The sequence below is a fragment of the Manis javanica genome, chromosome 4, assembly GCF_040802235.1.
Source record: "Manis javanica isolate MJ-LG chromosome 4, MJ_LKY, whole genome shotgun sequence".
Taxonomy (NCBI): Eukaryota; Metazoa; Chordata; class Mammalia; order Pholidota; family Manidae; genus Manis; species Manis javanica.
The window spans coordinates 30,021,592-30,043,913 of record NC_133159.1 but is presented as its reverse complement, the minus strand read 5'-3'; the positions used below and the strand labels follow the sequence as shown (position 1 = coordinate 30,043,913).

Genomic DNA, 22,322 nt, shown 5'->3' with positions numbered 1-22,322 from the left:
AAGGATGTCTAAAAACAAACTACCACCTAACAATTCTTTCACAAAATAAAGGTCATTCACAAAATAACATCGAAACAATAGGAAGGGCAATTTCAGAATAAAGTCCTTTAAGTTTAGCTTTATGAAAGGCACACTACATTTTCCTTATCTTTTTCACTTTACCGTGAATTGATGAGTTGATGCTCTCATTTCAGCACTAGTTTGTATACCCTACAGTTTGGAAGCCAAGGAAAGGGCCTTAAATGCTAGGCCACTTGCTCAAGCTCACAGAACATTGTTTAAGTTAACTCCTCTCCTTTATCAAGAGAGATCTAAGTCACAGTCAACATGACTCTCCTAGCCTCCAATTCCTTAGGGCCTGTCCTCAGACCATCTTTAGGTCTCTTTCCCTCCTCATAGCTGACAGAAGGGAGTAAGTGTTAGAGAATTAGCAGTCAGCCCCAAAGAGGAAACCTAGGCCATGCTCCCAGCGCTGCTCCAGGCTGCTCGGAAGTAGACTCCGTAACCAACCAACTTCTGCTAAAAATACACCCTGCACTTTAAGAGCTATGCAACAGTAACTTAAAAGTGGTTTCCTGATACAGGCTGAAGCATGAGCATGAATTCAGTCTCTATAAAAAAGTCCCACACCCAAAGCTTAGGCTCTAACTGCCAGTCATTACAAGCTTAAGAAGTTCCCCAGGAAATAAGGCACCTCAGTCTACCCCACTGCATATTTTAACAAGCCCAAAGGTTGTAACGCCTGCAAGGCTTCAAAGCCCCTGAGTTCCCATGAGTCAATGAGAGCAAGGGCTATCTGGGATCCTCAGGCCCAGAGAGGGGGGGAAAAAAAACTTCACATACTAACCCATACAGCACATACAGCACACCAGGTGGGCGTTGAACTCGTTCTCATCTTGGTAATTGGGCCACATGGCGCCCCTGTGTCTGCTGCCCTCGCCTAAAAGGAGTGTCCCAGAGAACCTCCAGCTTGTGTATCCTCTGCAGCTCCTCAAGCAAGGCCCCGAGGTGAACAGAAACAGCCAAAGGGCTGTGCGATGAGTAGAGAAAGACAGCAGAAGTATAGAGAAGTGGCTCCACCCACCACTTCCTACTGACCTCCTCCTCCCCTTAAGGTCAGAGAGGAAGCTCCTCCCAAGGGCACTTCCAAAAACTGGGTCCAGGTCTTCAGGCAAATAGCATCCTATTCAAAAGCAGTACCAGCTCACTGCTTTTAGACCAACAGTAGCATGCAGAGGTGGGAGCTTCACATGCAAAAGTCCTGCCAAGTTATTAAGTGGGGAAGCCTGAGCAGGTAGAAGCTGGTCTTTGAGTCACCCTCCATTTGCAGAGCAGTAGCTGTGACCTGGTGACTCTTTGACAGTTGCAGGAGAGCTGATGAGGCAAAACGGCTTACTGCCAAGTCAGGAACAATGCATCCATTGCCCAACAACTTGCTCCTCTTCTGAGGCAGAAGTACACACAAAGTGTTAACCAACTGAGAAGGTCCCACAATGGGAAAGACTAGAATTGAGCAAGCCCATACACACACTGTCCATGGCCGGCAGATTTTTAGATTCCAAAAGGAGCTTCATTTCCCCACCTTTACAGCTGCCAGAAGGGAAGAGCCACAGGGTCTTCCCAATGATTCCACCTATCATACAGAGTAGCCTAGACCCAGCTAGCCTCTCAGGCAGATTAGCATCAACTTCAAAAATACTTTTTGCTTGTTGCTCCATTCTTTTCCTTCAGCCAGCTAGGAATACCATCCCAAAGTCCCCTTCCTCTTCCTAGACACTCCCACTTTGTTCTAGCAGTTTTCTATCCTGTGTTTATCTCAGCTGTGCCAGAAACCCCTTTATCCATCGGTGGAAGGCTGCTTGCTTGTTTGTTCAACTTTGTTTTCTGAGTCTTGGCTAATTGTACCAGACACTGGAATGCTGAAGGAACACAATGAAGGGCTTTTTTATTCAGTTGGCCCAGCCCATCTATTGCTTCTTCACAATTCTGCCCCAACCAGGGGACAGAAAAGCTGAGCCTCTTTCAATGTCAGTACACACACTCCGATCCTGGCCCCAAACCTCTCAGAAAGGCCCCACTGCAGATAAAGGCCTAATCACTGGCTCTCTATGCCAGCTCCCTAAATAGAATGATTTCTTCAGGCTAATGATACTTCCAATCCTGTTCCTGAAGGCAGGGAGGGAGGAGAACGGCCCAGAAAAGCAAATTTCCAGAGATTTGCCCCAAGGATTGTTAGTGAAAAAAAGTAAATAGAGCTTGCCTAGTAGGCCACTTACTTTAAACAAGCCCCGTGACCTGCCTCAGTCCCCTGACAGCTTCCTTCGCTCCCTATTGGGCTTCCCTCCCACCTACAAACTGCTAATAATCCTGTTACTACTTACTAATAACGGGACTCACAGCTGACTTTATCCCTCCTTGACTAAGCTCCCAGTCACCCTGATAACCTGTGATGACTCTACTCAGTTTGTTCCTCTTATTAGACTCTTCTTAGCCAGCCTTTGAGAAGAAGGGTCCTCCTAGAATTTACCTTGCCCTAGGAAAAGAAATGCATAAGAAATAGGGAACGGAGAAGGAAAATAAATATTTCCTGATATATGCTTATTAACCTTTTCCTTTATCAGATTTAAATTCCTTGTGTGCAGGGACTGTCTTTTGTCTTCCTATCCCAATCTCTAACATATTTTAGAAGACATTCAATAACCTAAGCTCAAATTAATTGGGCAGCTACTGTGACTGTTGGTTCACAAGTAATGTGATAAGAAATTTAAATATCATTTCATTTAATTCCAACAACAATTCTCTAAGAAAGGTATTATCCTTTCCATTTTACAGATGAAAATACTTTAAAAAGGTTAAGTAACTTCACTTGGATATACATCTATTTACCCAGCTCCAAAGCTTTGCCTCCTGTTGTACCCTTTTCTTTCTGAGAGGGGCCTAAACCAGAATAACTAAACTGGAGTGGGGGAGGTAGAATATTTGGGGGAAGGTTAAGTAAAAACACTTAAAAAAAAGAAAGAAAGAAAAACACTTGACTATAGCCAACTGGAGATTTAGGGCATATGCCAAATGAGTATCTGGGGCAACTCCCAGAAATACTAAATAATTTTGCAGTTTCCAGAAATCAAAATAATCATTACTGGGTAAGGTTTGAGGAAGGTGCCTCCTCCTTACTCTCCTGGTGTCCAAGCAGAACCTCTTCCCCTAAAAGGGCAGCAGACTGATGAAAACAGAGGAGAGTCTTGGGGACAAGGTCAGTCTAGCTGCCAGGAGATGGACCTTTCCCTCAGCATTCTAGGAGGTCCTGAGCCTCAAAAGGGAAGCTGCTACTGACAGCAGAGAGATGACTTTGATTAATACAGTCAGCTCTTAATTATCCAGAAGAGACCAGACTGTACAGTGATTATCCAGGCCACTCCCCTTCTCTTTTGCCTGCCTTTCAGGCATTTCATAGTACACTAGATGTCCAGAATGATACAGGCAGGAAAGGGTGAATCTGGCTGCTACCTGCAGATCTTTAAAATGCTGAGTGGAGGGAAAAGATTTAAGCCAATATTTCCACACGTGGCTACAAGGTATCTGAGAATTTATAGCTACTGGCTTTCTTGTAATAGAGCACAGAAAATTGAAGCTATATATTTATTTCCTTAAAATGCCAAAATCACCCACTATTAAGGGTATTAAAGCAGACACATTAAGTCTTGTCTTCTAATATGTTAAGACAATGATTCATAAGATATCATTAACTTTTTATATACTCCCACATTGGCTTCTCTCACATTTCTTAAGTCCCAACTGAAAAGTAAGTACTTATATTTTGTCCCAGCAGCCCACAGGAAAGCACTAGGTCTTCAATGCTATCTTTTGTGGGGGAAAAAAAGAAGTATAATTATGATAGTAAACAATTACATAGTCCTTACCACATGCAGAATGTGTTCTATGAGCTAACTCACACAGTATTATTAATGCCATTTTACAGATGAGCAAACAGAGGCCCAGAAAGTTCAATGTCACTGCCAGTAGGGGCAAAGTGAGGATGAAAACAAAGGCAACCACAATTCCATACTACACCCAAGTGTGGGCCAAATGATCACACTGCCAGAATCACAGAAAGTTAGAGATCTTAGTCTTGTTTCTTCTCATACAGATCAGAAACTTAAGGTCACAGGAATTAAGTGACCGATCTAACATCACATGGTAGTAAGTGGAGCAGCCAGGACTTAGAACCCAGATATTCTGACTCCCAAGTTCAGAGATCTTTCTACCACACTGCACAGAACTAGAAAAAAAAATAGCTAAGGAAAGAAAAAGACAAAGACTCCATCATGATTAAAATACCTACAGCTTTGGTTATGCAGTAAAGCTGTATTAGAATATGACCACTTATTTATTTGAGCTCCTGTTAAATGCTTAACAAATTTTTAGATAATACAAATGGAGGATGCATAGCTAATATCATAAATGAAGGAATCAAAGTTCAAAGCAATCTCAAAAAGCGACATCAAAACTCACAAGTCACAATTAACAGGGATATATCTTAATCTTCTGCTGAAGTTCAAGAAAACCAGAGGCAGAGCAGTCTCTGCAAGGGAGACAACAGTTCATGTACAAGGTTTGGCCATTTTATAACTGATCTTGAGTTTATTATGACTCAAGTGTGATGGAGCCACTGGTTAAAAAAAAAAGAAGTGATGCAATCTTAGGTTGTACTTCAGATGGTCTTCCTCATGAGATGTTGGAGATGGAAAGAACCTTAAGAGGGTGATTGTCTAACCCCTTCATTTTACAGATAGAGAATACAAGACCCTAGTGAGGGAAAAATCCGTTGTTTTGCAAACACAAAAAATTTGAATGTCCTTCTTAAGTAACTATAAAGCTTTTTCCCTGTTTACACTATCAGAATAAACATAGGTTAACTCTATGTCATTCAATTAACCTATGCTGAGCATACCCACCCTAGACCACACACCAAGCTAAGCCAAGCCCTGTCAATAGACAATGAACAGGACATGGTCCTTGATATAGCTTTTATCTAATGCTATCTTAAATCTTTTATTTATTTACTCAGGTAACATTTACTGACAGTTATTTTGTCTCAGACACTTGAGAAACTTAAACTAGTAAGAGTCCCTGTTCTTAAAGATTTCATAGTGAGGAGAGAGAGACAGACTAAATCAGATGACCATACAGGTTTGAATTAAGAAGCACCAACAATCCTACTAGAGCACAAAAGAGGAACTCTTATTTCAGTCAAGGAAGGCCCTCCAGAGGGGCAACCACTCACCTTGAAGGACAAGCATCGAGTAGTCCAGTTGGAAGAGGGTACAGACATTTCAGATAGAGATCTACATGTTTTTTTTGCTATCATTAATGTACAATTACATGAATAACATTATAGTTACTACACTCCCCCTATTATCAAGTCCCCCCCACATGCCCCATTACAGTCACTGTCCATCAGCATAATAAGATGCTATTGAATCACTACTTTTCTAGAGATCTACATGTTTTTAAATGATGCTGGAGTACTGGGTGCTTGTAAGGCCAAGTCAGGAAATGAAACTAGTGAAATAGGCAGACAGCAATAAAAAAAATCCTTTTATGTCATGCTGAAGAGTTTGAACTTTCTTTTAAAAGCAGAGAAGGATCAATGGATTTTAACCAGTAAAGTGACACAACTCTGTATTTAGGAAGATCACTCTGGCTACATTCAGAAGACAGGTTAAGGCAGGGGGCTGTGGGGGAAATAGATTATTTCAATACTCTAGAGAAAAAAAAATAAAGATGCAAACTAAAATAGTAGGAAGTTTGGGGAATAATGAGACAATATATATGAATGCAAGTGTAGACAGAGTATACTGAAAACTTTTTAAATTCCAAAGAGTACTTGAGTACTGAGTTCTATCTTATAGGTATTCCATGGCTTCAGTACAAACTGTCTTCCTGCATCTTGTTTACATCTGCTGAAGAGATGGTAACTTGAGAACATGGTTGTAAAAGCCATGTACTTATATAACCAGAGCTCACCAATGGACTAACAACACCTAAAAAAGAATGGCTAAAGAAAGTGAAGGAACAGTAGTCCACGATCCCCTCCCCTCATTTCTGTTGGGAATGTCCCCTTCACCTCTTTACATGTACACATGGCCTCCAAACTTTCAAAGCAAAAAAAATCAAGTTAACAGTCCAGAGGGACTACCAGAATGATAAAGAGTTTAGAATTCATATATACTGATGGAAAGGAAAGTGTTAGACTGGCCAAGATCGCCTTCATATGTAAGCAAGCCTGACATTAAGAAGAGCGAGTAGGCTTGATCTTTGCAGGCAGAATTTAGACTGATGGGCATAGTTGCAAAGAGGTAACTTTCAGCTTAAAAAAGAACTCCCCAGTCACCAACACAATAAATAGTCCACAGGTTGTATGTTTTACAATCAGAGACCTTCAAGCAAAGGAATGACTTCTAACAAGAGTAGGACTAAGTAACAGGTTGGACTGGTTAAAATGCAAGCTTGCTTCCAACTCGTAAGAGCAAAACAGAATATGCTATCAACTTTAAGAGTGAAATAAATCAGAAATCTCTACAAACCTAGTGAGGATTTACCAGAACACAGCATTTTATAACTGCAGTGCTTAAAGGAACCTCAGAAACTATCTAGTGGTTTCAATTCTAACAACACTTTTTCAAACAAGTATTATAATGGAACCCAACATACAGAACACATAAAAGCAGTATTTAATAGCATGAATCAATTTCATAGGTTGAAATTTATGTTACTTACTTTAAAGCTAAATGACATAACCAATCAGGTAGTTTTGACTGAAAGTAGAGATTAATAAGTTACAGTTATATCAGCCTCTGCATCCAGTTTATTCCTGTGTTGTATTTTATTGCAGGGAACCATTTTTCAAAAACTGTTTTATACAAATAGAAACAAATAGTAACAGTTTCAGAGTTTTCCTGGTAATCTCAGGATATTTTTCAAATAAACTGATTTTACAAGAGCCTGAAAGAATAGCAGAAATGTTCGTTTCAAAGTTAAATGCCTTCAATATCTAAAAACTATGTACATTCTTTATCATATGTAAATATAACTGGAAAAGTGGGACACGAAACACACCTTTTAGTACACATTAAGCCAATATTACATCATAACTTACCAATGTGCTACCCACTCACTATTATAGACTGAGCACCTGAGCCCACACAACTGAGCCTTGCCTAGAATTTATTAGGCACAAGACCTATGTTCTGCAATAGTGGAATACATCCAATTAGGAAAAAAAAAATCAGATCAGAAGAGACATCTTCACCTTCTTAATCAAGTATACATTTATAAGCATACAGATATATACACAGAGATGATGGAGAAACTTTATTCTGGCGATGTCCAACTAACAGTACATTACAGAGTGTACTTGTTTAAAATACACTTTTAATAGATAAAATACATCTTAAAATTGTAATAAAGTAGGTATAGAATCTCTTAAGTACTGTGGATGTATCCAATTCTGTATCCATTATCTTTAATTGAAAACCACTTCTATAATTTTATAGAAACAATAATCATAGCACATTCTCAATGAAACTATTTACTAGAATCAAAGTTGTTTCACTGAAATCAAAAACTTTTACAATGTACTTTCCCTTTTATTTCAGTGTATTTTATGGCTGTTTATGAAATTACTATTTCTAAAACATAAAAAAAAACACTTAAAAGACGGGGCTATGACTCCTAAATTCCAAGAAAATCCTATGTTTTAGATAAACTTTAAATTAAAAATGTTATTCAATTAGTGGCTTAGAAATGTCATCGCCATAATGCACAGGGAAAGGAGTAACTAGTGCCTTTCTTTCTGAGCTCAAGTACAGGCTTACATTTCAGGAAACCCAATCCGGGCTATGTTCTTAAACACACCACAGAAGCAAACATATTTCTAAAATCTGTTTTTACTAATACAGACACTGCTGAGATCTGAATATTTAGTCAAAAGCTTTTCTGGGACTTACTGGAAAGTACACTGGGAAATGATTGAATCTAATTCTAATTCTGTCAAGCATGCATAAACTTTTAATAGAAAGCTAAGTAATCAGTCATCAAATCTCCATCTTAATTTGTAAGATACAAAGGAACAATACACTGGCTTGAAGGTAGTAAACAGATCACAACTGAAGTACTACAGACACTGAGGTCCAAAGGTGTACTCCATGAAAAGTCAGACTTTATTGATCCTCAACTATGGATATTCAGAATCAGCTAAACATGAGGCTGTTCCCTGCACCGGAGTTTAGAAGTCAAAGGAAAATGATATAACTAATAGCAATGTGGGAAGAAGGAGAGGTATGCTACTGTTATAAATATCAGGGCCCAGCTCCCTGGGAAAAAGAACAGTTAACTTCCGTTAACTTCCTTGCATTGAACAGACGGGGCTGGATACACATGGAGTAAACTGTGCAGCTGCCTGAGGGGAAGGGACCAGTTTTAATCATATCAAAGAGAAAAAAACACCCTAGTGTTTCAAGATGCACCTCGACAAAGACACCACTAGACCCTTTCCTCTCACTGACCTTTCCTCACCCAAAAATACGCCAAACCCAGAAACTTCTCTAATCCCACAAGTTTTCCTACATCTCTACCTGGAGATGGGTGATAAAGCTACATATGTTTTTGGCTAAAAACAAGGATCTAAAATCCACTTTGGGATTGAGAAAGTAAGGAAAAGAAGGGCTTGAGTCTCTCAGGAAGGACCCAAGTCAGCACAGCTGCCACTTCCCTTGGCTTCACGCCCAGACATCACCTCATCAAACCAGCACCCCCCAGCCAGACTCAGAACAGCAGAGAGCCCAGTTTTCTGAGTAGATCCACACACACGCTCACATCTGACAGCACCCCAGCTGAGAGGGTATCTGGCCCTTTAAGGAAAGCAACTATTTATTCTACCCTTAAAAGCCCCGTGACAGTTTTAAAGAAGAACTTGGTACCCATTACCTGTTCTGCCTCTGGCACATCTCTTCCAGTATAGCACACCGGCAATTCCAAGAATGTGAGTCAAAATAAAGATGGCTGATGGTAAATAAGATGAATCTAGGAGAGGCATTTCCAGGCCCGTCCTTTCTCCTCCCCAGAATTAGCCACAAGCCCACAGCTCAGCACAGGCCTCTGAATGCCTTTCTCCTGAGGTTACTGCTGTCCTGTACTATCAGCAGGGACAGAGGCCCGCAGCTCACTGTTGTCAGAAACTTCCTGGCGGCTTCTCCTCCATCTCGCCTCTGACTGGTTTTCAGCAGGCGGTAGTAGACCAGCACTAAAACTGTACACTGTATCTCAGACAAAGCCCAGGAAACAACTGGCCAGAGAGGGAGGGGAAAGAGAAGGAGGAACCAGGAGAGTGAAAAAGAGCGCCTAAGCTAGTGCTGAGCTGACTCAGACTATCTTTGGCATCCTCTGTTCAGCTTAAACAAACAAACCTCAGACCCTTCTACAAGAAGGGAGGGTGTCAGAGGACGTCACACTCTTTTTAACTTTCCATTCCCAGCCGGGTTGGAGCTTCAGACTTCAGGATGTAGCCAAAAGAAAAATGTCACAGAAGCACTAGGGAACGGCTTTCAGGGAGGAGGTTATGGCACACTAGGTTGTAAAAGCATCCACAAGTAGCCTGACACAGCTAAAGGGCAGCCCTTCCGTACCCACAGCCCAGGAGGAGGAGGCAAGGGACTTGAACATCATTGCGGGGAGGATCGCATGCAGATCAAGCACCATGAAACAGACCTGCTATCAAGGCACGGTGAGGGTGTGCAAGGAGAGGTAAGCTGCTCCATGAGTGTGCTGAGTTGAGAAATCCCAATTCCTTCTAGCTGCCCACAGGGATGTCAGGACACTCAGTGACAGCAGAAAACCATGCCTTCCACAAAACTAAAGTGTGCTTACAAATGAAAACTTGGTATAGATGTTGGAGCAGCAACTAAAACACTCTACCACTACACACCTGCTAGAATACTAAGAAGACTGATAATACCAAGGCTTGTCAGGGATGTGAACCAACTGGGACTCTCATACACTGCTGGCGGAGGTGTGAACAGGCACAACCACTCTAGTTTGGCAGTTTCTTATAAAGTTAAGCATAAATATACCAGATGACCAAGCAATATCACCCCTAGATTTTTACTCAAGAAAAATGAATGTCCACACAAAGACCTGTAGGTAAATGTTTACAGTTTTATTCAAAATAACTGGAAACAACCCAAAGTCCATCAACTGGTGAACTAATTAACAAATTGTGGTGCATTTATACAACAGACTACAACACAGCAAAAAAAAAAAAGAGCCACTGACACATACCACAGCATGGATGAATCTCAAAAACATTATACTACAAGAACACAAAATGCTACACACTGTGCAATGCCATTTATTTGACATTCCAGAAAAGCAAAACTATAGGGATGGAAATCAGATGAGTGGTTGCCTGCGGGGTGGGTGAAAAGAACTGACTAGAGAGGAACACAAAGGAACTTTAGGAGTAGGGAATGGTTCCATATGCTGATTATATCATGGTCCCATGACTGTATGTATACATTTGTCAAAACTCACTGAATTGTGCACCCAAAAAGGTGAGTTTTACTGTATATAAATTAAACTTCAATAAACCTAACAAGCACATTTAAAGGCTAGAAAGAAGTTTGTACAACCTAAGTTGAATATGCAAAGGTCTCCAGTACCACTGCCCCTCTCCTCTCCGAAGAGATATTTTACAAGATGAAGTGTGGACATAACCCTTCTGTGAAGGGTTACACAGAAAACCCAACAGCCAAGAGTGTATCTAACATCTTCTGCAATGCCCAGCACCCTTAACTCAAAGAGCCTTATCTTTCTACCATCATAGCTGTTTACTTATTTCCATGGTACCTTTTACACTACAGTATATAAATATGCTGTATTCTCACAAATAAGCTTTAGAAAATGTAAACGTCTTTAATATCTGCAAAGTTACCTTTAAAAAATAATAAAAGGAAGTGTTTGGGGTTTGAACAATCTACTAAACAGATAATAAAGGGCTCTTGAGAGGGGAACTAGTACAATACAAACATTTTAATCTGGTGTCAAGATCATCTACAATTGTGTGCTAACTTCATTTCATTCATCAAATATTTGCTGTATACTATGTGCCAGACCCTGTTCTGGGTTCTTGGGACATAGTAGTGAACAGAACACAGACCCTTACTCTCATGGGACGAATATAACTAGTAGGAGAAGACAGAAAATACACTAAACAAGCAAATATATTGTTTGTCACACAAATGCCATGGAGAATACTCAAGGAGATGAAGAGGAGAAGGGAGTGCCAGTGGGGGGAAGTTTACAGTTTTATGTATAGGATGATCAGGGAAGGCTTCTATAATAAGGTGACATGTGAACACAGACCTAAATACAGGCAAACAAGTCATATGGCTGCCTAGAGAAAGGATGAGCTAAACTAGGAAAAGAGCAAGTACAAAATCCCTGAGTAGAAGTAGGTTTGGTACATTCAGGGAATTTGGAGGAAACTAAAATGTTGCAGCTGAAAGAAGAGGAAAGTGTCAGAAGATGAAGCCAGAGATGGGTGTACATGGCTGCATAGGCCATTTGTAAAGAACTTGGTTTTTATGCTAAGTGAAATATGGAAAACCTTTGGAGGGTTTGTGTGAGAGAGTGACATGACTTACCTTCAGCTTTAGAAGGATCACACTTGCTGCTATTTTGAAAACAGATTATTGAGAGGCAAGAGCAGGAGCAGGAAACTAGTTACAATGTCATGACAATAATCCAAGTGAAAACTGGTAGCTGAGAACTGATGATAGCTGTGACTAGGGTGTGGTGGTAGAGATGGTGAGATGTGGCCATATTCTAGGTAAATTATGAAGAAAGAGTCATCGGGATTTGCTGACAGACTGGATGTGGGGAGAGGAGGGAAATACAGTTAGGAATGGCTCCAAGGTTTTTGACTTGAGAACTGAGAGGATGGAACTGCCACTTCCTAAGATGAGAAGGGATGCCAGAGAAGCAGAGGGTTGGGGGTTCACTGGTGGTTGTGGTTGTTTGGCTTTTTAAAGGGTGGTAGGTTAAATACGTACGGTTTGAAATGCCTAGAAGACATTCTAGCGGAACTCTTGAGTGTACACTTGAATATATGAACCTAAGTTCCAGGAAAGGCACGGGATGGAGTTTTAATGCCAGGAAACTGGGTGAGATCCCTTAGGGAGTAAACACAGAGAGAAGAGATCAAGTTCAAGGACTAAGCTCTGGAAACCCTCCAACACTATAGGGAAGAGGAAGAACCACCAAGCGAGACTTAAAAAAGAGAAGCCAGTAGATTAAGAGGAGAACCAAAGGAGACTGCTGCCCAAGAAGCCAGATGAAGGAAGTGTATTAAGAAGTAATTAACCCTGTCAAAGCTGTTAATGTGTCATGATAAGGATTGATAATCACTGAATTTAGCAATGCAAAAGTAGCTGGTGACTTTTAACAAGGACAGTTTTGATGGCATGGCAGAGAAAAGGCCTGACTGGAGTGACTCCAGAGAGAATGGAATTCATGGGGATGTAATGTACAGCACAATGACTATAGTTAATAATAGGAGATTGCATGGGTGAAAGTTGCTAAGAGAGTAGGTCTTAAAAGTGCTTAACCACAAGAAAAAAAAAATTTTCTAACTATGTATGGTGATGGATGTTAACTAGACTTATTGTAGGAATCATTTCTTAATGTGATCAACAGTGAATCATGTATACCTGAAATTAACATGTTATGTGTCAATTATACCTCAGTTTTTAAATTTTGTTTTTAAAATAAAGTTTTTAAAAAGAGAACGGAAGGTGAAAAGTCAGTGACAAGTTAAAAACAACTCTTTAAGGAATTATGCTGTAGAAGAGAGCAAAAAGACGAATATAGGGTTAAAAGAGAATTTTTCTTGACGTGTGAAATGTAATAGTGCTTGCTGAAGGGAACAAGCCCTACAGAGGGAAAACCGACAGTGCAGTGGAGACTAAGCCAGAGCTCCCTCTGGAACAGGGTCTCTTGTGAAACAGCACAATTCATTCATTCATTCAATTTAAAAATAGGGAGCATTATGTTAGCTACAGTTGACCCAAAGATGGTTATAACACATTCTTTATGGTGGAGAAGCTCCTGAACAGTGATGGTCAAAGAAGATGGACTAGTAGTATAATATGCTAATGTTTTACTGAGCAGTCTAGAAAGTATCTTCACATCTGTTACTTCATTTAATCCTTATAATATCCCCTAAAATAACCCCATTTTCTAAGTCAAGAACCGGAGGCTCAGAAAATTCTAGTTATTTTGCCTGAAGTCACAAAGTTAAAAGGAGAAACTGACACCTGAACTTTTACCTGATTTCAAAATCAATATATTTGACCATGCTGCCTCCCTTCGCTAAAATATTCTGGCAAATAAGTACACTAACTTCAAGTTAAACAATTTAGATATTTATATGTTTGAAATACTTCCTCTTTGCAAGACTTAGTCTGCACATAGCTCCACCCAACACTGGAAAGAATCTTCAACACAAGCATTACAGTGCTGATCCTGTCTGCTTCACCATTGTACAACTATCTTTTGATGAACTCATAAGTATTTTCACCATATTCTCACTTCCCAAAGTGAAAGCCTTTTCTTTGCCCAGTTCTGCTATCAGAAGCCACCGTAAAACTATCTTGATTAGAAAATCATATGTCATGATTGTGCCATTCAAAAATACCCAGGAAATTTAAAGGAAAAAAATGCAAAGCACTCAGGTATCAAGGTATATTCTGAACATACCATTATAAGTAGAAAAGACAATGAAAGGTATTTAAAGTAATTTACTCTTTGAAAGATCTTTATAAGATGGCATAATGTACCTTGGGTAGACAATTTCTCTATATATAACAGGTAAAAAGTTTGTTTCCAGCCTCTGTATATATGTATGTGTGTTTGTCTAAAGGGAGAGAGAAGGGGTGGGGAACTACCTTTGGGAAAATAAAATAAATTTTTCACTTAGCAAAGCTAGGCTGGATCTGTGTGCTGTCATTTACAGGAAGTGGTTAGAGGCTGGCGAGAGGGAGTGACTAGTTTCTTTTCAGAGATCATTTATTATACAAAAACTGGGCCATTTCAAGTCATATTTAGCTCCCTCCAGGATATCTCTTGCTAACGGCCAATGGGCAGGGCCCCAAGACATCAAAGAAGCCTTGTAGAAGCAAGACTCTGAGTTTCATTAAGATTTTAGATCTGCCTCTGTTTAAGATTACTTCACTCACCAGAATTTAGGACAGTCACCCACACCATTACCCACAAGAAATCTCAAAACAAGGCAACCACCCAGATCACTTGGCTGTCTGGGACTGAGATGAAAGTAAACCTGTGAAAAGGGGAGCTGCATGCTTCATTCAGACTGTCACGGATACACTTGGTCTCAGAATAACTGACACCCACAGCTTCATCAGATACAGACTAAAAAATTAAGACCCAACATGACTAAAGGATTGAAATCCAAAAAATAATGCTTACAAAGAGAGAACACTTTTTTAAAAAACAACAAATACACCTGAGATTAAAAATTTAGTGGGAAGACTACACATGACTGACAGGATTGGGAAATTGGCCTTCTGGGAATGGCAGGCTTCATGCATCAAAGCCTGGTCCTGAGTTCTTATCATGTGTCTCCTCCCAAGAGCCCAGTGACATCTACAGAGAGGCAGAGGATGTAGGCTTCACAGAAACTAATCAGGAGACCCTATAGCATTTAGCAAAGTGGGACTGAGACAACAATAAACTTGCAAAGGACGAGAATGTCTGCAAAGAATATTCTCAATACTTGTGTCACTGAATACAATAAAGTTAGAAAAAAATCTCCCAAATTTCTCACTCAAAAACCTAGATGCCATGAGCATTACAGGAGCATGGTAATTACAAACTTAATCTGAAGCCAGATTGCCAGGGTTCAAATCTATTTATCCATGGAAACCAAGCTTTCCACACAAACAGCTAATTTTAGATATCTGCAAGATATTCTTCTAGAACCTGGCAATAATCCTAAATGGAAAAGAGGAAGAACCTACAACCTGAAGATAAAGACCTGTCAGCTTCTTTACCCCTGCGGACCCTTGGCACCTGCTCTAAACCCCAATCTACAACACCAGAATCATTTTAGTCTTTCTCAGGAGAGTCTACCACCAGGCTCTGCTTACCTTCCAATAAAACCTTCTGCTCTCATGACTCCTTACTACAGTCCAAGGACCAAAGTCACATGAAACATGCCTAAGAGGATCCCCTAGTATTATCACTTCATAATCATGTGACCCTAAGGAAAACATTTAATATTTCTGAACTTCAGGTTCCTAACGTGTATGATGTGTATAAAAAAATACCTGTTTCTCAAGGCTGCTGTCAAGAGTATAAGCAATGATTTAAACTTGGCAGGTATACATCAGATGCTTAATAAACAGTTCCATTCCCTTGTCTCCCTCCATTTTTTTTTAAATTGCACTTCAAATCTTCCTTTTTAACACATATTCCATTCCATTTCACCCTTGGTTTCTTGCTTCACCTGGCATTTAGAATAATCTGTTCTTCAAATTCTCAATAAATCTACAAAGTTCTTAATACACATTAACACCTTTTGTTTCTGATATAAAAAATCAGTACTCAGTGTACACGGATGCCATCATAAAGACAAGGAATCGGATTGGTATAATGTAAGATTAGTGACAGTTCATTTCATTTAGAGCTTAAGCCCCCAGTGACCCCTACTGGACAAAGACACATACAGAATACTGAGTTTTGTAGCCAAGACAAAGAGATTCTGTGGTTGCATTTATTCTAATGAAATTCTCACACACAAAACTTCCATTATACAACTCCAGCTTGCCTCAGAACTCATATGTACCCATAACATAGAAGACAACAATGGTAGGCCCAGTCAGCTCACTCCTTTCACAGGACACATCACTGCAAAGTTGGTCGGCTTACTGCCTACCACAACTACAAGATCCCCAGTGTTCACAACTTTGTGGCAAGCCCTTATGGAGAAAAGAGTGGGCAGAGAAGGAGCAGTCCCTGGCACACAACCCCTACCCCCCACTACCCGGCAATTTTTCCATTCCCCAAGCTGACTCACTCTCAGCTCAGCCTAAACTCCCCGCCAGCAGTCAGAGCCACTACGTGTGTGCGTGGTGAGTAATGCTTCCCCAGTGCACACTCCCCAGCTGCCTCTGACTTAACAAGTCATAAAAGGAAATGTAGGTAACAGTTTTAGGGAAGAGAACACACGCCTCATTCTGGAAACAGAGATAAATTCCTCTCAGGCCACTGCAAGGACTCAGAGCTATAGTGAATTAATTCCCTCAAATGGCAGCCAGGTGGCAATGCAGAAACAGACAAAGGCAGAAACACCAATGCGAACATAAATCCTTACTCTCTAAAATCTGGGCACAACAGTTTCTATTTTAGATAGAGCCAAAAGTGATGGGCATGAGGCAGAGCCCAACCCAGCCTGTAGGCTGTTTATGGCTCATTCCACCACAGACTACTAGTCTAGCAAGAGCACAACCCAGTGGAGACTGCAAACCAGCTCCAGGATGACCATCTGCCATCACCCAGCCTCATATTGTGAACCAAAACCCTAATGAAAACCAAACCTCGGAGGAAGGGGACAGCCTCTCAAGTACTTGCCCATCCACCCTCAAGTACCCAAAGTAGGGTGGCATCTGGTTTTCATTAGTGACAGCCACACTTGAAATTCAACAAACCCACTTTCTCCCAAGAGATGTTCCTGCAGCATCTAACCCCTCAGACCTGCATCTCTGGAACTATATCAAACATTCTAGAAATGACTGTCAAGAGCTAGATAACCCAGGGAAATGGAAAATAATCTTTTACACAGTTTAAAGATACATTGGGCAATAATCTTTGATGAATTATCAAACAACAAAACTTTAACTAGGATACAACCTAGAAAGTTATACTCTCTTAGATGAAAAAGAAAATCACTCCAAACACATAATACCACTGATTTTTAAAAATTTTCTTTCAATCAGGGCATTCTGAGTACAGTTGCCTACATTTTCCTCATCTGTAACCCATGGTGGGTCCCTGATGCCTTGGAAGAAAACTATTATCCAGCTCAGTTTTTTACAAAACCCAGAACAGTCAAGACACTGATTAATTTTTTTAATAAATTGCCTATGATATTACCAATGACAAAATCACCTAATTACCAAGACCAAAACGATATGCACATTTTCAACAAGAATGAAACAGAAAGTGCCTTTGTTTAAACTTGGACTAACCAAATATTTAATTGAGCACATATCAGATTTTATCACATTTATCAGTTTGAGAACTAGAGAAGGTTGTAGGTCCAGTTCTGTCCCTAGCTTATCATATGACTGTGAGCATTTAATCACACAGGATGTCTACTCATTAATAAAATGAGTTGGCATTCTAGATCTCTCAATTCTTTACCAGCTCTAAAATTCTGTGGTTCTGTAACATATTTAGTTGCCTGGGTTCTATGTTAATTGTTATTGGTAACAAAAAAATTTACAAAGCCAGTCTTCTACTATCCTTTAAGAGCTTACAATTTAACCAAGAAAGTGGTATGTGTATAAATAATTACAGCAGAAGGCACTATATACTGGGCCATGAGGGTGGCAAGACCACAAGAATTCAATGAATGAAACTTTAGAAACTCAAGTCAATGGAACGGTCATTTTAAGGAAAAAAAAGGCTTCCATGAATGAAGCATATACGTTGGATCTGTAAGGAAGTGTAGGATGTCAATCAACAGTCTGATGTGAGAAGAGTAGACATTCCAAGAGGAAGATGGCATGAGCAAGAAAATGGGAAGAAGAAAGCACAAGTGAAGCTAAAGCACGGGGTTTGTGTATTTGAGGGGTCGGAGGTGGGACGAGTTGAGAAGATTCACTTCTGCCAACTTTGGGTTACAGGTGGCAGACTTAACATGTATCCCCATTCCTTTCTAAAACCTCAGAAAAATGACAGTAAGGGAATAAAAATGGCACAAACCAATAGAAAAGAAGAAAAAATATCAACAAAACTTTGGTGAACTAGAACGTGGATTAAATGGTCGCTAATTTAAATTTCAGCTTTATCTTTCTAATAATGCCTGTGGGGAATGGGGGACAATACAAAACACAGTAAACTGTGCTGCAGGACCTCAGAGGAGCTCAGGGGTCAGAAGCACCAGGAGCCTCTGAAGGCTTGGGGGAGGGGCAGGAGAGATGCAGGGTGAGGCAGAAAACAAGACTGGTCAAAGTCTTTAGGCCCACATGAGGTCAGAAGGGAGGCACCTCCCTGAAAACAGGGGTTTTAAGTCAAATTTGACATAATGAACAACAAGCCTCTCCCCCCTGCCCCACTGCCCTGCTTGGCAACCACACAGTTCTGGTTGCCAGGCTTAAGAGGCCCCAGACAGAAGACTGGCCAATTCCTCACTGGGAAACAGACCTCCCCTACCTGGTCATTCATTAAGAGAGCACACCAGTCAAAAAGTTCCATCAATCAGCTTTTTAGGCTTCCAATCAGCTTTTAAGGGGCTAGCTCTTAAATATGAAGATCACTAAGAAACATCAGACATGAGAGTCTCTAACATCAAAGACAGAGACGAAAATAAGCAAACAGAAGGAGCTTGAAACTAAGACAACATTTGAAAGCAGAGAAAAACATTGAAGACCTGTATATATTATGGGGCAGGTTCAAATAACACATTCATGTCAAGATTGCTACTTCTGCTTAGGCTTAGCTGACAGTGAGTCAGGTGGTGACTTCTGAAACAGATTATCCTTAGAGGGCTCCCAAATCAAACCCACCCTAGGGAGCACTTTACCCTCGGTCCTCTGGCACTTCAGGTTAAGTCTCTTCTAATGATTTGGTTTTTTTTGAAGAGATACAGAAAGAAGTGCCGCTAGCAGGGAGGAGGCATATTGCTAACTAGGGCCCAGGGAAGTCTAGAATCCTCTATAAGGAAGAAGTTATCTGACTCCATCCCTCCTAATTCATGTCTTTATCTTACTCCAAAAATCGGTTTCAGTCCCACAATGTACTTAGTAGGACTGTCCGAAAACAGAACTCATAATTAGCCAGAAGGATGCAACAACTGAAGACAGTGCCAAGTAATAAGTAAAGCTTTCCTCCCTCTTTCCAATTTTGGGGTTTTCTATCTTTTTTTATTTTTGACTTTTTCTTCTTATGTTACATCTTAAAGAGAGGTAATATGTTCTGCTTCTTGGCAGCATCCTATGCTACCTGAAGTCCCAGTCTCCATGCCACTTTCAGATAAACGATCCATAAAGCACAAAAGTAGTAATTGGTATCACTAAGCCATCTCTCCCCAGATAGTAATTGAGACACCTGAATCCTAAGGCAGAGTACTAGCAATAAACATTCTCTCTTTTACTTTTGTGAAAACTACTAATTTAGCCTCCAACCTCATAATGAGACTGGTAGGTGCTAAGGCATAGCGGTGATCAGAATCACTGTCTTACAATCTTAATATAATAGGGAGCTTGAGTACCTAATGAACTTTAGCACTTCACAATATGAATATATCAAAACTTTATTCTTCCTTCTGACTGTAAGTTCCCCCCGGTTCCCCCACTTATCAGCATCATGCATACCCTCCACAGAGAGCCCTAACTTAAAAGAAAAAAAAAGAAAGAAACTCTTATAACTGAAGTTGGAACAAAGATCCAGCTCTTGCCAAAACACTGGAGGGAACCAGAGTACTTCTGGCTATAAGGTAAAGCCCCTGAGATTTGACCGTGTGATATCTAGGCATGTTCCTGTACCTAATACATCAGGGGCAATGCCACACCTCAAGCCACCATAAGCATGTGAGGTTCAGTTCCAAGACACAGATCCTGATAGCCACAGGGCTGATACACGGAGTGCAGGAACCCATACACAGCACATTGCATGTGAAGGAAGTCCATGACTGGCACAGGATGTCATGAGGTATCTCACCCAGATACAAACACGGTACACCCAAGACAGGCACAGACTTGACCACATTTTCTGAAGGCACATGAACAGCACTGCCCACACCAGAATTCATGAGAAAGGAACCAAAAAATGGGTGACATTTCTTGTAATCTATGCCAGTCAATCATTCTGACTGCCCAGACAACCACACTATTCAACACCTCCCTCCAGCTCCTCAATCAAGGTTCCTGTCTCCACCTGCTCCTCTGACATCATCCTGTCATTATATTTTTTTCTAATTCCTTTGATGAAAAATGAATCATCTCTTCCTGCCAACACAAGCTTAAGCCTCTACCAGGCAAGTCAGTCTTTTTTTTTTTAATCCTCTGGGGACAGGGCGCCACCCAGTGGCTCCTCCAGCTACTATCTATAAACCTCCCGGGAAAGAATGAGCCAGTGCAAGATCAACACCTGTGGGGAAAATTTAAGAAATGAAAGAAGTGAGATTCCTGCTAAAGCAGGGAATGGTGCCTGGAACCCAAAATATACATCATTTCAGCTGACACACAGCTGAGAGGATTAATAAGAACTAGGGTGGACACAGAGAGTCACTTAAAACATGGAAAGGCTTCAACTTCAGAACATTCAACTCAGAAGGTTTGGTCCCTGATATAAAGTGCCACCAACTAACTATTCTTCTGTAAGAAGTGACTGCAAACCTAAATTTCTCACCTTGAGACTTTGGGGCAACAGTAACCTGCCCAATGCTCAAGGAGGTGATGGTTGACATCAAGTTACATGGCAGAAATAAGGGGCCAAGTACAAATGGACAAAATACTATTATCACAAATCACCCTAAATTTTTTGATAACAGCTTTATTGGATTTAATTCACATACAATTCATCCTTTTAAAGTGTACAATTCAATGGATCTTAGTATATTCACAGAGGTATGCAACTATCACCACTATGTAATTTTAGAACATTTCATTACCCCCAGAAGAAAATCTATATCCATTAGCAGTCACTTCCCATTCCATCTTCTCCAGCCCTTGGCATTACTCATCTACTTACTGTCTCTGTGGATTTGCCTATTCTGTAGAATAGAACCATATTCTTTTGTGTCTGGCTTCCTTCACTTGACATGTTTTCAAATTTTACCCATGTTAAGCATCAATTAGTACATCATTCCTTTTTATTGCTGAATAATAATATTCCATTGTACCCTATGTTTATCCATTCATCAGCTAAATATTTGGGTTGTTTCCACTTTTTATTCCATTATGAATAAGGCTGCTATAAGCACTTCTGTACAAATTCTGTGTGGATATATATTTTCATTTCTCTTGAATATATATATTTAGTGGAATTACTGGGACCTATGGCAACTCTATCTTTAACTTTTTGAGGAATGACCAAATTGTTCTCCAAAGCTGTATACCACTTTATATGCCCACCAGCACTGTATGAGGATTCCAATTTCTCCACATTCTTGCTGTGTCTCTTTGATTACAGCAGCCATTCTAGGGGGTATAAAACAGAATGAAAAGAAAAAACACATTCTCACTGTGGTTTTGATTTGCATTTCCTTAATGACTAATGGTGTTTAGCATTTTTTCATGTGCTTATTGACTATTTGTATATCTTCTTGGGAGAAACATCTATTCAAATCTTTTGCCCACATTTGACTGAGTTATCTTTTTTATTGTTAAGTTCTGAGTTCTTTTTATGTCTTCGATATAAGATATTAGGTAAGAATTGCAAATATTACAAAATAATTTGCAAAAATTCCAGGGGGTGTCCTCTCACTTTCTTACTAAGGTCCTTTGAAGCACAACAGTTTAAAATGTTGATCACATCCAATGTATCTTATTTTTTTTTTTTTGTCACTTGTGCTTTCAGTGGAAACCACTGCCTAATCCAAGGTCCCAAAGATTTATTCTTAAGTTTTCTTCTAACAGTTTTATAGTTTTGGATCTTACACATAGGTCTATGAAACATTTTGTGTTATACTTTTATGTATATGGTATGAGGTAGGGATTGAACTTCATTCTTCTGCATATGGATATCCAGTTGTTCCTGTATAATTTGTTGAAAAGACAATTCTTTACATATTGAATTGTCTTGGAACTTTCATCAAAAATCTATTGACCATAGATGCAGAGGGTTATTTTTGGGCTCCCAATTCTATTCCATTGATGTGTAGGTTTATTCTTATGCCATAACCATACTGTCTTGATTACTGCAGCTTTGTAATACGTTTTCAAATTAGGGGTGTGAGTTGTCCAATTTTGTTCTTCTTTTTCAAGGTTATTTTGGCTATTATGAGTAGCTTTCATTTCCAC

At 40.0% G+C, this 22,322-nt stretch overlaps 1 protein-coding gene across 16 annotated transcripts in view; it reads right to left on the bottom strand.

The window, feature by feature from the left end:
* The window catches only part of MACF1 (microtubule actin crosslinking factor 1), a 471,369-nt gene that overhangs the window by 373,735 nt on the left and 75,312 nt on the right, over positions 1-22,322 (bottom strand). The window contains exon 1 of one of the 16 annotated variants that reach the window (XM_073233663.1): positions 8,989-9,449. The exons of 14 other annotated variants lie outside the window; for them this stretch is intronic. In XM_073233663.1, the coding sequence (XP_073089764.1) occupies positions 8,989-9,097 (109 nt within the window). In that variant the 5' untranslated portion in view covers positions 9,098-9,449. Of the gene's footprint in view, positions 1-847; positions 1,029-8,988; positions 9,450-22,322 lie in introns of those variants that run through there. One more of the 16 variants, XM_073233666.1, reaches the window with a different exon arrangement.